At 36.8% G+C, this 16150-nt stretch overlaps 1 protein-coding gene across 1 annotated transcript in view; it reads right to left on the bottom strand.

Moving 5' to 3' along the window:
- SLC2A13 (solute carrier family 2 member 13) overlaps window positions 1-16150 on the bottom strand; it is a 339913-nt gene that overhangs the window by 174211 nt on the left and 149552 nt on the right. The window contains exon 4 of the mRNA XM_004441151.3: window positions 11203-11311. Coding sequence (XP_004441208.1) covers window positions 11203-11311 — 109 coding nt within the window. The remainder of the gene's footprint in view (window positions 1-11202; window positions 11312-16150) is intronic.

Below are 16150 nucleotides of genomic sequence, written 5' to 3'. Positions count from 1 at the left end.
CATTAAAGATGGTCTCCCATTTAATTCCAACAACATTATTAGATAGATCTAATTCCAAAGTCGGCTATAACATACTCCCTCTTAGATAAAAGTGATTGTAAGGTGTTGGCAAATGGCAGTCTCATCCACTTAGCCTCAAAAAACTTTTTTAAGAAATGTGAAATGAAGGTCTTGGGGGTGAAAAATGAAACTGAACATTTTACAACTATCCATAGCTGTTGTTGTAATGACTGGACTTTTATTTCTATTCCTGAAATCAAGCAATCTAATTGTCTGCCCTCATCTTGACCAATCCCTCAACAGGACATACACGGGGAAAGTTCTAAGTAGAATATTAATTGAATGTCGATTCCTTAGAGCAGGTGGCACAATCTCAACGGCCTTGATGGGGTCCGACCATGGGAAGTAGCAGCAATGTGGGAACGGGAGAGGACACACACGTTCCAAGAGGCAATGCAGTCCCTTGAAATTTGGACTTTAATGTGAAATTTAACATGTGCAAAAATTCTGCACTTTCTAAAGAAAACATGCCTAGGGGCTAAATTTAGTCCTTACAAATAGTCTTAGGTACATGATTAAATTTCTCAAATACACTTATGATAAGTGGCTGAGGGGAGAACCTTAAGGAAGTTGAAGAATATCATTAGAAGAACCCAGGAGGAGGCTGTTAACTCTACGCAGGAAACTAAAGTTAAAACTGCATAGTTAAATCTACTTTATATATTTTCTATTTTATGGTACTGTGTGTTTTTACAGAAATGGAAATAGGAGCACCTTATATTTAGTGCTGTATACTTTAATCTGCCCAGTAAAAAATGATCTTATCAAAATAAATGAAGATGTTCCAGCAAGAGACACTGTTCATTTTTCTCCTTGGCATAAGTGACATGTCATCAGACTATTTGTCTCCGCATCGAGAAGTTTAATGGCATTTGAAATCCTGCAATTCTATCAGGCACAGGAAGCATAATCACAAACTAGGATAGAAGTCACTAACTTAGCTCTTCAGTTGTCATGAGAAGGAACCAAGAGACCTGACTTGAAGAATTTTTGTCATGGGATCTTCAGTGTTGAAACCCAAACTAAACTTAAAGAGTATCTATACAATATTATAAATCATTAGAAATGTCATTATAGCTTGTCGCTAATTCTAAAGATCAGGACTCATTTGGCAGTGGTTTTGAAAGATCTTGTTCTCAAATCTTGAATGCTGTGGCTTTTGTTTTCCTAAGGTCATATCTGCAAATTAGTTAAGGAAGACACTTATACTGTCAGACCAAGACAGATCCAATTATAACAGCATGCTATGACTCTGGCTACAAATAGAACAGAAACAAAACAAAATAGTCAGTAGTAACTAAAATATAGCTAGCTCTCCTTGGGGAGTACTTTAAGGGGAGAAATTTTATTATTTGTATGGTTTTTTTGGGGAAACAGATAAATCTGCAGTTATAATGAAGGATAATAACTGTTATGACAGATAACAAATAATTGTACTCAGAATGCTATAGGAGGCCAAGGAGGATCATCTAAATTAGCCCGTGGGTGTAGGGAGATGGCATGTGACCTGAGTTTGGTGGTCTTTTAGGGTAAGCTGTATATTTTGGCTGGAAGAATGGTATGTATGAAGGCACTGAGACTTGGATTGGCTTTAATCATTGCCGAAGTACAAAACGTTCTGTACAGCAGAGGCAGAGCATGTGGGAAGTGGCTGGACACAGGGCAGTGCAGAGATGGACAAAAGTCAGGCCATGAAGGGCTCTATACTTCAAGCTTTGCTGAGAGCTGTGGGAACCATTAAATGATTTTAAGTCAAGATGGGCTATGATTTGATTATATTTCAGAAAGTTCACAGGCAGAGATAAGAAGAAAAAACTGAGGGAGGCGAGATTTGAGGCAGAAAAATCCTGTGTGCATCTTCTACAGTGTTGCCAAGCCCCCTGGCCTCATATGCTTGGGCTCAGGTAGGCCCACTTTGGTTTTTCTCTCTTAGGAAGTAGAGATTGGGACAATTCCAGTCTGTCTATTGTGGATGCTTAAACTTAGAAGTACATCCAAGGTTATGGTGGCAGAATGTGACCAAGTATGAGCAAAACCAGAGGAAGATCTCAAAGAGAAAGAAGGAAGAGGATGCACAGAGCCAGAGAGAAGCAAGGACAAAACACCATGTGGACACAGGCTGAGAAGCGACTCTCCATTTTCTGGTTTAGCCCCTTGCCAGGCCTGGCTGCATTTCCTGCCTTCAGTCCCTGGGCTGTTACTGTAAACTCCCTTATTTTTCTTAAGCTAGGTTTGAGCGGGATTCTGTTACTTGCACATACAAGGAACCCTGACTAAAGCAGGGCCTGAACTTGGACAGATAATGAAAATGAAGAGAAGGAGGAGGATATAAGAGATGCTAAGGAAGTAAAATGGAAGGAAATTGTAACTGGTTGGATTTGGATGTGTTGGCTCCCCAGTTTGTCTTGGGCACCAACTGGTCATACCCTTCACTGCGATGGGGATTATAACACGAGGGGCAGAATTGGTGGGAAATGATAAGAATTCAGTTTTGTGCATGTAGAGATTGGTGAGAGGAGGATATCCCAGTAAAAATGTCCAGCAGTTAGATATGGTTGTGCATCTCAGAAGAGTTCTGATAGGGAAATGCAGATTAGGTCATCTCTAACACGGAGATGGCTATTGAAACCACGGGAGTGGATGAAATCTCCCAGTAGAACTGTAAGTCAAGGCCTGGGGAGCTCCAACATTAAGGTGCAAATTGAGTAGGAAAAGCCATGATGAAATGCTGTGATGTGCCAATAAGAGAAAAAATTTTAAGAAGAACCATGGCCAAGTGAGGAGAGCCCAGATAACAGAATTACTGAGAGGACAACAAATGTGAGTGTGGGAAGAGGAGAACCAAACCGCCCAACATCTTCTGAGTATCTCCTACATGGCAGGCGTTTTGTTGCCTCATTTCATCTTCAAAGCAACCTTTCAAGACATGCAACAGCATATCCTTTAAAGATAAGTGGGAAGAAGCAAAGTTCCCTGGAGACAGGCTAAGTCACAGTGTGTGTCTCTAGCCCTGGCAGAGTGCCTTCCGCCTATTTGTTTAAAGAATGAATTAAGAAGTGAATATGCAGAAATAGAAGTATAATGATGTACATCTGAAATTTATACAATGTTATAAACCAATGTTACTGCAATAAAAAATAAAAATAAATAAATAAAAAGTGAACACTTTTGCAATTTTATAATAGTCTACCAGGAATTAACTGGACTAGTTACTCTCAAACTCACATAGGATTTAGGGGGAAAGGTTCTAGTTTATTGACACAGCAAGCCTATTTCCTGGGGCACGTCCTTGGATTTTATGCTGTTATTTCAAATAATTAACAGCATCTCCATTTCTTCTATTTACCTTTCAGCAAAACAGCTGAGTCAGAGAAAGAGCAGGCAAGGAAATCATGCTTTCATGTTACCAAACATGTCCTAGGGAACCCAAAATCTTAGTTGATACTTTACAAACCATAGAGATAAATTTCTGCTAATTACCATAGAAACTTAAATTCACATCTGATTCAGACAGCATGCCTAAAGGATTGGACAATCTTTTGATGTAAACCACAAGTCACGCTACATGGGGTATACTTGAGCCACAGGTCCCTTACCTCCTAAAGAGGCATTATTAGCTCTTATCATTCAAATGTCATTGAGGTCTTTCCTCCGTGACTTAAACTTGAGATGAAAAGAACACAAGTAATACCAAAGTGGACAACACTCCTATCACATCTGTAAGTTAGAAGAAAAATACTATTATGATTCTGTTCTATATTTTGAAAATAGATGCACAAAAGAAGGTATTATAACAATTTTGTGTCTACAGAAGATGCCTCAAATCCTGGACTGATGGGTGTGGGCCAAAGACGATGGGTTAACTGTGGAATGTCCCTGCTTTCCACAAATGTCCTGGAATTTCTAAACTGCAATACACAGTGAGCAGAAGAGAAGTTCACATGGACTCAGTTCCTCCCATGGGCCTGAACTATATATGCTATCTCATTTAATCACCATAAGAACTGCAGGAGCTATTATTTCTGTTTCCAGATCACTGACGCTCTAAGAAGTTAAGTAGCTTGTAGAGTTTATAGTTAGCAAGTGTAGTGGGTTTGGATTCAAACAGATTTAACACCAAAGGTTGTGTTAATATTTGATGTACCATGTTTCTGCCCAGAAAACAACCTTATATAAAGGAGTTTTTAAAAATATAACAAAAAATCACTTATATGTGCCCTCTTCATGTTCCAGGTAGAACTAGTCCCTCATTCTTCTGTGTACCTACAGCATATTTGTGTGGTTTTTATAACGCTGCACTCAAATTGTGTCTATCTGCTCAGATAGAATACAGACTTCTCAAAGACAAGAATTATAGTTTCCAAATATCTGAAGTTCTATCAACAATAGAGTAAATGTTGGGTGAAGGAACGAATAAATACTTTAGGAGATGTAGTTTTAAGATTCCTGTGACACGACAAAAATTATTTGTAAACTACACAAAGAAAGCAAAAGATTATAACATTCAAGAAAATATATTCTCATCATTTCTTATGAAACTCCCATTTTATTGTTTACTTTCTATACAGCTAGTAACCTTTTTTCAGTAAAAATGAATTTGCCGTATCCATGAAAGGTACTACGAAAGTTCACGTCCATATTGCGCAAATTTATTTTTACACATATTTGAAGATGCAGGCTTTTAAACAGATGCTCTTAAGGCCCTGCCCCACATGCTCTTGGCCCCTCTCTCAATTCCTTTGCAGGTATCATGGAAACTCACTGTAGAATCTGACAGTTTCTAGTTAAATCTCCCTGTGTCTCTCTACTTTGCCTGAGAGTTCTGGCACCATGGAATATTATTCAGGGAAGCCCAGAAGGACTGCACTGACCATCTGCAGGGGGATTCCTCACATTGAGGGACTGGGGATCATGAATAAATACTCCTGGAATAGTTCTGCACCACATTCTACACTATTCTTCAGCAGGATTGAGCTAATTGCTTACTGAGATAACCTGCTTACCAATGCCACACTTCCCCATTTTCTTACTGATGCTTCTTGATATCATCCCCCAAAGTCATCTGCATCCAAGTCTTTGTCTTAGGATCTGTTTTTGGGAACCCAAACAAAGACAGGTGTGCAAAATATACACAGGGAAATGGAAAGTGATGAGGAGCATTCTGATGGTTCCACTACAAAGTCATTCTGTTCAGAGCCTCGCCTGATGAGAATGCTGTGCTTTGTATGATAAGATCATGATCTATCTGCACCAAAAATGGCTTCAGATTCCAGAGGTAGAAGATGCATCCTTTCCCTTGTATTCCATGTGTACATCATTTGAGAGGCCAGTGAAGTTCACTGGGCTGGAGTGTACCTTTACAACATTACAGAAGCCGAGGAAAGTTCTTTGACATCAGGTTATAGGTCTGCTACACAATCTTGGGAGAAAGAGGCATCATCAACCTTAACCAAGATCGTCCTTCTTCAAAGATATAGTTGAAAAATAAAAACGTGGTCTTAACATATAAGAAGCTAACCATCTAGGACAATGATCAGCATGTGGTGAGCATTTAATAAATCTTTCAGAATTTATGTGAACAAAATACATTTTTCTTTTTTGGACTAAAATCGATCTCCTACAGCCTGATAGTTTTTTATCCAAGAAAGGTTTAAAGTATTTCAAACAAAAATGTTTTAGCTTCCACTTCTACTTGACACTCCATTTTTCCTCATTCAAATGTACATTAAAGTCCATCTACTTCACTTTATAGGTAATTATAAAGAAGACAATTAACTGGCATGCTCCAAGTCCCACGGTGGAGACAGATATTGAAACTAATTCTCCTGATTCCTGGGTCAATATTCTTCCCAGCCCATTAAACTCATCTTTAAGAGTGAACCATGAACCTTAACATTTTCTCATCTATTCAATGACTTTCATCCAATGAACACAAATGACTGAAATACACTCATCTTGAAACATTCCAATGAGATAAGCACATTATCTTTCAACAGCTTTTTGGATTATGTTCAGAGCCCTACTGAGGAGGCAGAGAGAGAAGAAAGGCTCACATTAGTGAGCCGGTGCTTTGGTCCATTCATCCTGCCTGCTAAGCGTTTCAGAGAGCAAAACCTCACCTCTGGCTCAGATTTACAACACGAGAGTGCATGAATCCTTATTCTTTTCTTCTTATTTCCTGTCACCTTTATTTTTCTCTACATTTAGCACCATCTGGCCATGCCTGCTTATTGTGCCACGTTTCCTGATTGCATGGTAATTTTTTATACTAGGAGAGCTTGTTGAGGATAAAATGCGAGAATGGAACAGATTCAGAAATACCACTTATGAAATTAAATTAATTAAATATGATTACAAATATAAATGACTCATCTAACCATCAAACTGGCTTGTCCAGGAACTCTACATCAGGACATAACTGGGTATGAGCAGATTAAAGAATTTGATGAGTTTCATTATTCTTGAGATGGATGCAATTTCAGGAGTACACAGTCATTTTAGATTTTTATCCTTGGATGGCACTGAATTTCACTAACTGTGATTTCTTACCTTACATCACCCCTAAACAAGCCTTAAACAGTCAGCTCTGGGCATTTTGGGTGTTCTGAAACTAAAGGGTAGCCCAGGTGATCTGGAGTCAGAAAATCAGGGTTCTACCCTCAGCTCTAAAACTGATTAATTGTGTGAAAGTTAAAAAAGAACTGCCCTGCCTACTTGACAGGATTTTTATGAAGATCAAGAGAGATCAAGTCTATGAAAATATTTTATAGTGTTATATATGAAAAGCAGTAAAAATGTTTGTTACTATCATGACAATAAAAAATAATTACACCATTAGAGGGGCTAACAGTTTTGCCCTATTGTTTTCTTTTCTGTTATTATGTACTGACTTAATACACGATAGAGTAGTACCTGGTATTTAATGCTCAATAAATGATAGCTATTAACATTATTATTACCAGGGCACAGTTTTCAAAGGTCTTTATTATGTAAATACAATGGACAAGTAATCTCCTGGGGAAATGGGTAAAGCAGTTATGGAAGTAAGAATGATCTGCCCATCCAACATAATTGCCCATTTCCCACCCCTACTTTTACTAGAAAAGGGAAGAGTAAGAAGAGATGAATCTGGGAGTATTAATCTAAAAGAAGAGTAGCTTCAAAGCACAGGATTGGTACAGAGTGTCCAAAAGAACACTCTTTTGTAGATTCCCCTACAATCCTTTTTACCTGAAGCTGACTCAAAAGCTTAAAATTCTGGATTTCTTTCTTTTCTTTACTACTGATTTTCTGTGTAACCCTAAAATGAGCCACTTAACCACTTGGTCCTCCCAGGTAAAAATCTGATACCTTCCACCTGTCCAAGGTAGATTGATCATATGTTTATCAGAATATATCAAAATACAGCTTATTATAAGTTCCTCAAAAGAAGCAAGATGTTATCAAACCCAGAAAGAACCCAGTATTTTCTTTATTTTTCTTTCTTTCTACCTACCTATCTACCTAATTACTCACACACACACGTTTTGGTTGTAATAATAATAATAATGTGGAACGGGTCCATTTGTTAATAGCTATCAGATAAAATTTCTTAGACGGAAAATGGAAAATTATTGACATTATAACTAGGGTTTAGAATAGATCACAATGAGAATTTAAGAGAGTTTTCTTCACGTTAATCATCATTATCTTCATGTATCACTCCTCTCCCCTTTATTCTGACACACATGGAAATATTTTATTGGTCTCTGAGATACAGTGCAACAATATCAACACTTTTATATCAGGAAAGCTAGTACTCCATTTGCTCTGTTCTTTCTCTCTTGTGAACAGAAAATAATCTATTCAGCTGCATGTTTAAAATTAAGTGATTAGAGTCATATTAGAAAATTATCTCTTCTAAAAGTTAAATGTAGTGTTTGAAGAATGTAATGGTTTTAAGAATCTAGAAGTCCTCTGTTCCATAGGATAGAGGATGATAAGGTATGGGTTAGGATATAAACGTGAGTTATCATTCAATAAAAGATAGTTAGACATATACATACACAATATATATAGATATTTTCATGGCAGACGATGAGAAAATCAAATATTCCAAGAAGAAAATCTATTTCCTTGATTGAGATAGGATATTAAATAGGTCAAGGAGATAGAAATAAATATCTTGGGGCTGGCCCTGTGGCTTGGCGGTTGAGTGCGTGCGCTCCGCTGCTGGCGGCCTGGGTTCGGATCCTGGGAGCGCACCAACGCACCACTTCTCTGGCCATGCTGAGGCCGCATCCCACATGCAGCAACTGGAAGGATGTGTAACTATTACATACAGCTATCTACTGGGGCTTTGGGGGAAAAATAAATAAATGAAATTATTAAAAAAAAAAAAGAAATAAATATCTTAAGAGGGAGAAGAGAGAAAACTAAACATGGTATGCTTATATAATACAATTGTAAGGATGATTTATCTTTCAATATTTTTCCATATGCCCTTTCTATGAACTTTTCTTGGTAAGAAATAGAATTCAAAACCTCATATTTCAGGTGCACACACACTTTGGTGTGAAAGCTGGGTTTTACAAAAACATTTCAACTTTTACATATTATTAGGTTTGGGTTGTGGATAGAACACTGCCTACTTTATTTCCCACTTAAAAGCAAAGAAGCTGGAAAGAAGGAGGAAGAGTAATGAAATATACATAATGAAATATCCATAAAAACAGAACTCTGAATTAACAAAATAACATTTTTAAAGTAAAAAATATATAGTCAATATTTTCTACTAAAAACAACAAAAAATAAACTATTAGGTTCCAATTAAGAGATTTATTTTAAATTAGAACAAAATTTATGATAGTATTTACTGAATCTTAAGAATATTGGGAAAAGATACACACACACGCACACACACACACAACTATAAACTAGAGAGAGTAGAAGAAAACATATTATATGAGAGTCCCAGATTAGTCATTTTCCACCCAGATAATGACAGTAGTGCAGCCTATTACAATGAGATTGATTCAGACTAAGTTTTATGGGCTTAAACTATGAATGTCTGAAATTGTGAATGATGAATAAGCAACAGTTACTTAGCATAGGTATCATATCATTTAAGCATTTAACCCTCTAACCTCCAGACATTAATGTCATATTAATTTCTTCAGGGAGTTGACTAGCTGTTTTGCATCATGTAGACACAATCTAAATTTAACCATCATTTACTTTACTTTATTCTTCCTACTTTCTAGGATTAATACTCAACTGCAGACAAAAGCTGTATGACAACCTTACCTATATCATGACAGTCTGTGATAGGCAAAGCACATTAATGACTATCCATAAATCTTAAGGAATCTCAGGATCCTTATACTCATATTGCCTGATCTCACTGTGAAAAGACAGTGATTTGGAGAGATGAATGCTTTATTAAAATTTAAAAACCTTAATCAGCACATTTTACACTAGATACCACAAATGGACTACGACAGTCACTTCAGCTAGGAACACACTGGGCTCAGCCACTATCCATCAATTAGAGTTGGCTCTGTTCATGATCCCTGTTTCACAGGAACACAAAAAAGTACAACAAAAATTCATTTTATACGCTTTTAAATTTGTCACATTTAAATGTCTTTTTTTTAAAGGGTAGAACAAGTAAAAAAGATTTTCAGAAACAGGACATATTTTAAATTAGGTTGATAAACTAGATATTCACATAACGCTATTCCCGCACTGCATTATTTGAAAGCTTGGTACTAGCCTTGTTACAATTCCATACCATCACCACACTGAGGACAGTGGGCATGTCTCAGAACAGTCATGGCATGCCACATCCAGAAAACAAACACGCTGGGCACTATGCCAATGGATGGCCTTAACAGAACTGATAAAGGTGAGGAAAAATGAAAATAAATGGTAGAGGGAAGGAAGAAAGGACCAAATATTTAAAATGTAGCCCAGGAAGTTGTATTCTATCAAGGATTATGATTAAAGTCAAATTCAAAAAGGGTGTGGATGTATTTAAAGTAGAGTTTCTTAACAAATCTTGATTTAATCTAATGGGTCATGGGGCCCTCATCATTATTTTTAAATTATTTGAACCAACTGACTCTTCTCACATTACCACTAAATAATTCATCATATCACAAATAATTTTAAAGGAAAATATCAAGAATCCAAAATACAAATGGTTTACCAGGTAAAATTTAATATTATATAATTTGTATTTTTCTAATGAAAAATTTTAACCAATAGGTAGGGGGGAAAATCTTCTAAGACTTAGTAGCTTTTCACCCAACAACCAGTTTCTCAGCAAAACTCAAGACTTTTCTCTAATCCACATTCTATTACCTAGGATCATAAAAGTCTATGCTGTGGAGAACTTAAATAGTCCTGTACAGCCCTATCACAATTGAAATTCTATATTAAACTGTGAGTTTACTTAATGTGTGCTTCCTCCACCAGCCTGTATACTCTGTGATGTCAAGGATCATGTCTACCTTATTCACTGCTATGTATGTAATACAAAATAGGCCGTCAAAAATGGGTTTAATATTGAATGAATGAAACATGGTAGAACCCTACTATTCACCTGGCTCCATCCCCAACACACATACAGCTTTGAGGATTACTCTGAAAACTAGAAAACAGGGAACTTTTGTGTCTTCCCCACTTCTCTGCTCCCACTCCATCTCCAGTCCACTGTACTCTGGTTGCATAAACATACTTCTATTAATGTTCTTGTCATAATGCATTGTAACTGACTGTCCCACAAGGAAATGAACTAGTTATTTGTGTACCCATTAATCTCTGACAATGCCAGGTGATCCTCTTTTGTTTTACTTTCTAACCAGCATCAAGGAATGGCATCAATGAAATGACAACATTCATTAGCTCAAAATATAAGTACCGGATGGCATAAAAGAGAAATTGTATGAAATCAAATAAAGCCAATAATTACAACAAACAAAACACATCACCTCCTTCTAGTTATAAACTGATAGGATTAAAAAAATTGTAAAGTTGAGTCTCTTCCAAAAGGAGAATCCTACACATTTAATGACAAATCACCGAGAGTCCTATTCTTTTTTCCATGTAAAATAATTCCTTCACAATCTTTTCAGTAAAAAGCCAGAAAGAAATACATACATGATGGTGTTAATGCCTGAGAGCTGTTGGAACATTTGTAGGCCACAACCCACAATTAAAGCTCGGCGAGTTGGGGGGTAAGTCAGCATTCTGCAGATCACAGGTCCGGCTTTTTTAAAAAAGAAAGAAAAAGAAGGACACATCTATTATTTTTAGCTCCCATAGTAATTATTCCCATTAGGATAAATTTCCCCAAATTCCGTGAAATCGACATGACTGGGCATTTTAAAATAAAACATATAGACTTTTACAGAAATCTGGGCACCATGTATTTTTTAAAACAGACAGTATATATTTGAGTTTAAACTGTAAAAGTAACAAGAGAGAATTCAAGGTAAAGCAATTTATGGATTCTTACTAGGAAGTCCTACATAACTGTAACTGTCAGAAATTATTCTTCCTTAAATCCCTATGAGCTGTATGAACCACTCTTTGTTCTTCCACTGCCTTGTCAATTAATTATTACTTAAAATGCATTCAATGTGGGACTACTTACAAAGTCACTGGTAAAACTGCTTTAATCAACCAAAAGAATGGCATTCATTAAAAACAAACAAGGAACAGAATTTATTCCAATTTATTTGACTAAAGTAACAAAATTTATTCCAATCTATTCAACTAAAGTTAAGGATTTGGGCATGACATCAGAGCTGGTTACAGCTAAAATGGATATTAATAAAAGTTACCAAAAAGGTAATATAAGAAAAAATTTTTAATGTCTACTTTATATAGGTATATATATGTTATTTCTAGATTTTGAATAGTTTCCTAAGTGGCATTCAATGATCATTTCAAAATATATAAACGGGCTTTCAAAATGATGCACATCCCTTCATCTCTATATCAGAACTCTAGACTAATTCTGGAAAGCTGTAGATCTGAACCTCTGAGGCCTTAAGTAAGGTGATTAACCTTATTGATGGCTGTTGTCTGGACATAATTACTAAAAAGTAAGGGGTGCATCACTTAACACCTTCACTTTAGCCTTAAGAGGCAGTCTATAGCGTGTCCTTATGGGGCCAGAGTTGACTCCTGGGACCTATTGTATTCCTGCTGTTAGAAGAGATGACCTGGGATCACTGGGATATTAACTGCTTAATTAGAGGCACTTTTCCTGGAGCCCAAGTTTCATTAGTGAACCATAAACCAAGTCAAGTAAATTAAAATCCAAGGAAGTTTCACCATTTCAGAAATCTTTTGGAAAGTTAATACTCCAGTTCACAGAAATGGAACAGAATATGCTGTCATCTCAGCAATAAAAGTTAATATGGGATGTCAAGCCAGCGCATGAATTAGAACTGAACATTACAGGGGTGAAAATATTCATCTCTACGTGGGTGATTATAATTGCATGAAGACATGATTTACTGCAAACAATTTTCTCTCTCAATAGTAAGATAGGACACAGATAAAGAAACATTGACGGTCATTCAGAGCTCAACGCAGTGACAACTCATTCAGAAAGCAGGCTGAGAGTAATATAAGTGTCAAATTGCTTTAGACTCAAGTAAAGCAGTATTAAAACCTAGTCTATCAGAAAGGTTGTGTGGAATAGGTAGATTTTGAGAACTTTACCGTGCCAATATTGAAATATATCTGGATCAGTTGTCTGAAGATGCCAGGCTCATGTACAAATTTAGTTATCTACAAGTGAACCACAAAATAAGGAACGTACACAGCATCATATAAACATCTACCTATTTCCAGAAATCAAAAAATTCAAATAAGAAAGATTATCATTCACCTTGTGTACCATGAAAAATTTAAAAAACAACAACAACAAAACAAAACTCCTTTTTCAGCTTTTAGTAACCTCCACAGATGAGAAACTGGCCTTCTGCAAGAAATCTATTATAATCTTTAGACAGCTGCAACTACTTTCACGATTAAACTGTACCATGATTTGATTGGCAGATTAGGTAACATAGATTTTGGAGGACAGAAAAATAAAAAGAAAATGATGACAAATTAGGATTAAAGTTTGACTTGCCAAAAAATATCAAGAGAGAAACTACTGCATAAACACCACATATTTATTTCCTAGTTTTTAAAAATCTGGGCTTTGGACTTTCTCTTGGTTTGGATTTCCTGTCAAAAATAAGCAATGGTAGTGCCTTTACTAGACTGGACTTTTTTTTTACAGATAAATTTTGGTCACAGCAGCTGCACATCTGATTATGCCTAAACAAAATTAAAGAATTTCCTTTCATTAAAATTACCAACCTAGCTTTATTAGGCAGTAAAACTGACTTAACAAACGCAAACCATCATTAATCTTTATATCACCGAAGCCATGAGGCAGAAGAAAAGAATCAAATATATTACTTGGTTGAATGTTCATAAGTGAAAATTTAAAAATGCCATGCTCTATCTATTACATTTCTTTTGATTTTTGTAATTAAAAACATTTTGTGTATACAAACATTTTACATTTAACTTTAAAAAAAAAATTTGTGTCTTTGAAACAGAGAAATTCCCACACAATAAAAAGTAAAACCTCTAAACAACTAAAGCAGATTGGAAATACAGGATTTAAAATGTAACACATAATTATACAGTAGATGCAAGAACCGCAAATGGGTTCATGTTTTCCTTCAGTCGAACACTTCATACTGTGTAACTTTCACAATGGTTGTCTGAGTGTGGCAGGGGCTCTGATGGCAGAGAGGAAAAGGACGGCCCCACAAGTGCAGCCATTCCTGTGAACAGGCTGTCTTGGGCTGGGCCTATAGAAGTTTCTCCAGGTCTGATTAAAAACGCAGGGGCCAGTCCCGTGGCGCACGGTTGAGTGCGCGTGCTCTGCTGCGGCGGCCCAGGGTTTGCAGGTTCGGATCCCGGGCGCACACTGACGCACCGCTTGTCAAGCCATGCTGTGGTGGCGTCCCATATAAAGTAGAGAAAGATGGGCACAGATGTTAGCCCAGGGCCAGTCTTCCTCAGCAAAAGGAGAAGGATTGGCATCGGATGTTAGCTCATGGCCGGTCTTCCTCAGCAAAAAGAGGAGGATTGGCATTGGATGTTAGCCCATGGCTGGTCGTCCTCAGCAAAAAGAGGAGGATTGGCATCGGATGTTAGCTCAGGGCTAGTCTTCCTCACCAAAAAAAAAAAAAAAAATTCACTAGAACAGACTTTGTACAAAATCCCGGCTCTTGATTTCCACTTCCAGCCAAAATGGACTAACAGTTATATCAGATTTACCTCCTACACGAAACAACTAAAAAGCCATGCAAAAATGTGTGAAACAATAGTTATCATGATAATGCATAACACGCAATGAAGGGTAGTGACCCCTGAGGTTCAGGAAACAAATGAGGTAAACCCTACAACTATCCCAGCTTAATGCCTCGAAAAAGTTTCCAAGTTGCAGCACAGGGAAGGGAAACCAGGCAGACCGTCATGGTCTCCTTGAATTGAAAAGATGCAGCTCAGAATCCAGCGATGCCAAAATGACTAGAGGTCACAGGGCAGAACGCCAGAGAGGAGAAAGGACAATGCAGATCTGCAGTCCCCTTTGAGTATTCAATGCAGTACTGATCAGTGGATATGTGTGTGGCAGGGGAAAGAGCTCAGGGAAGGATTAAAGAAGTCAATTTCAGGAACTTACCAGAATGAAAAACCTAGATCACAAGGAGGAGTATTCAGGTTTTTACCTAGGTAATGTTATAAATTTAGTCCTAGACTAAACACTGCTTGGGTACCATCTAAAACATATTACAAGCAAGACCCAACTGCTCCCAAGCAACTGAAGAGCATCCCAGAACAAAGTTCAACAGTAAGATAAAATTCATAATGTCTGGCATACAATAAAAAATTACCAGGCATGCAAAAAAACAGGAAAATACAACCTGTGACAATAAAAAGATTAATTCATCAACAGGACATAACAATCCTAAATGTCTATGCACCTAATAAGAGCTTCAAAATATATGAAACCAAACCCAATACAACTACAAGGGGAAACAGAAAAACCCACAATTATACTCAGATATTTCATCACCCCTTTCTCAATAACTGATAGAATAAGGAGGCTGAAAATCAGCAAAGATATAGAAGAATTCAACAACACTATCAACAAACTTGACCTGACATTTAAACAACACTCTACTGATCAAGAGCAGAATACACATTCTTTCCAAGAGTAAATGTCTCAGAACATTTACCAAGATAGATTATATTTGATATTCTGAGCTCTAAAACCAGTCTCAATTAATTTAAAAGGATTCATGTAATACAAAGAATGTTCTCTGACCATAATGAAATTAATATAGAAATCAGTAACTGAAAGATCACGGGAAAATTCCCCCAAATTGGAAACTAAATAACACATTTCCATGGATCAAAGAAACAATGGGAAATTAGAAAGTATTCTGAAGCGAAAGAAAATGAAAATGCAGCATATGAAAATTTATGGAATGGAGCTAAAGTAGAACAGAGGAAAATTTATAGCAATGACTTTGGCTTCCACCCTACAAAACCAGAAAAAGAGGGACAAATGAAACCCAAAATAAGCACAAGATAAAAAGAATAATAAAGATCAGAATGGAAATCCATGAAATAGATAAGGAGACAGTTGAAGAAAAAAAAAATCAACAAAACCAAAAGCTGGTTCTTTGAAAATATCAACAAAATTGATAAACTTCAAGCCAGACTGGGGTAGGCTGAATAACAGCCCCTCAAAAGATATGCACGTCCTAATCTCTGGAATTTGTTAATATTACCTTAGCTATCAGAAAAGGACTTTGCAGATGTGATTAAGTTAAGGATTTTGAGATGGAAAGATTATCCTGGATTATTTGGTTTGGCCTTAAATGCAATCACACGTATCCCAGTAAGAGGGAGGCAAAGGGAGATTCAGGACAGAATGGACGAAGGCGATGTGATCATAAATGCAAAAACTGAAATGATGCAGCCATAAGCCAAGGAATGCCGGCTGCCACTAGAAGCTGGA

The sequence above is a fragment of the Ceratotherium simum genome, chromosome 17 (genome assembly GCF_057802395.1).
Source record: "Ceratotherium simum simum isolate JZ-2026a chromosome 17, ASM5780239v1, whole genome shotgun sequence".
Taxonomy (NCBI): domain Eukaryota; kingdom Metazoa; phylum Chordata; class Mammalia; order Perissodactyla; family Rhinocerotidae; genus Ceratotherium; species Ceratotherium simum.
The sequence above is the reverse complement of the archived record's forward strand: the minus strand, read 5'-3'. Positions and strand labels throughout refer to the sequence as shown.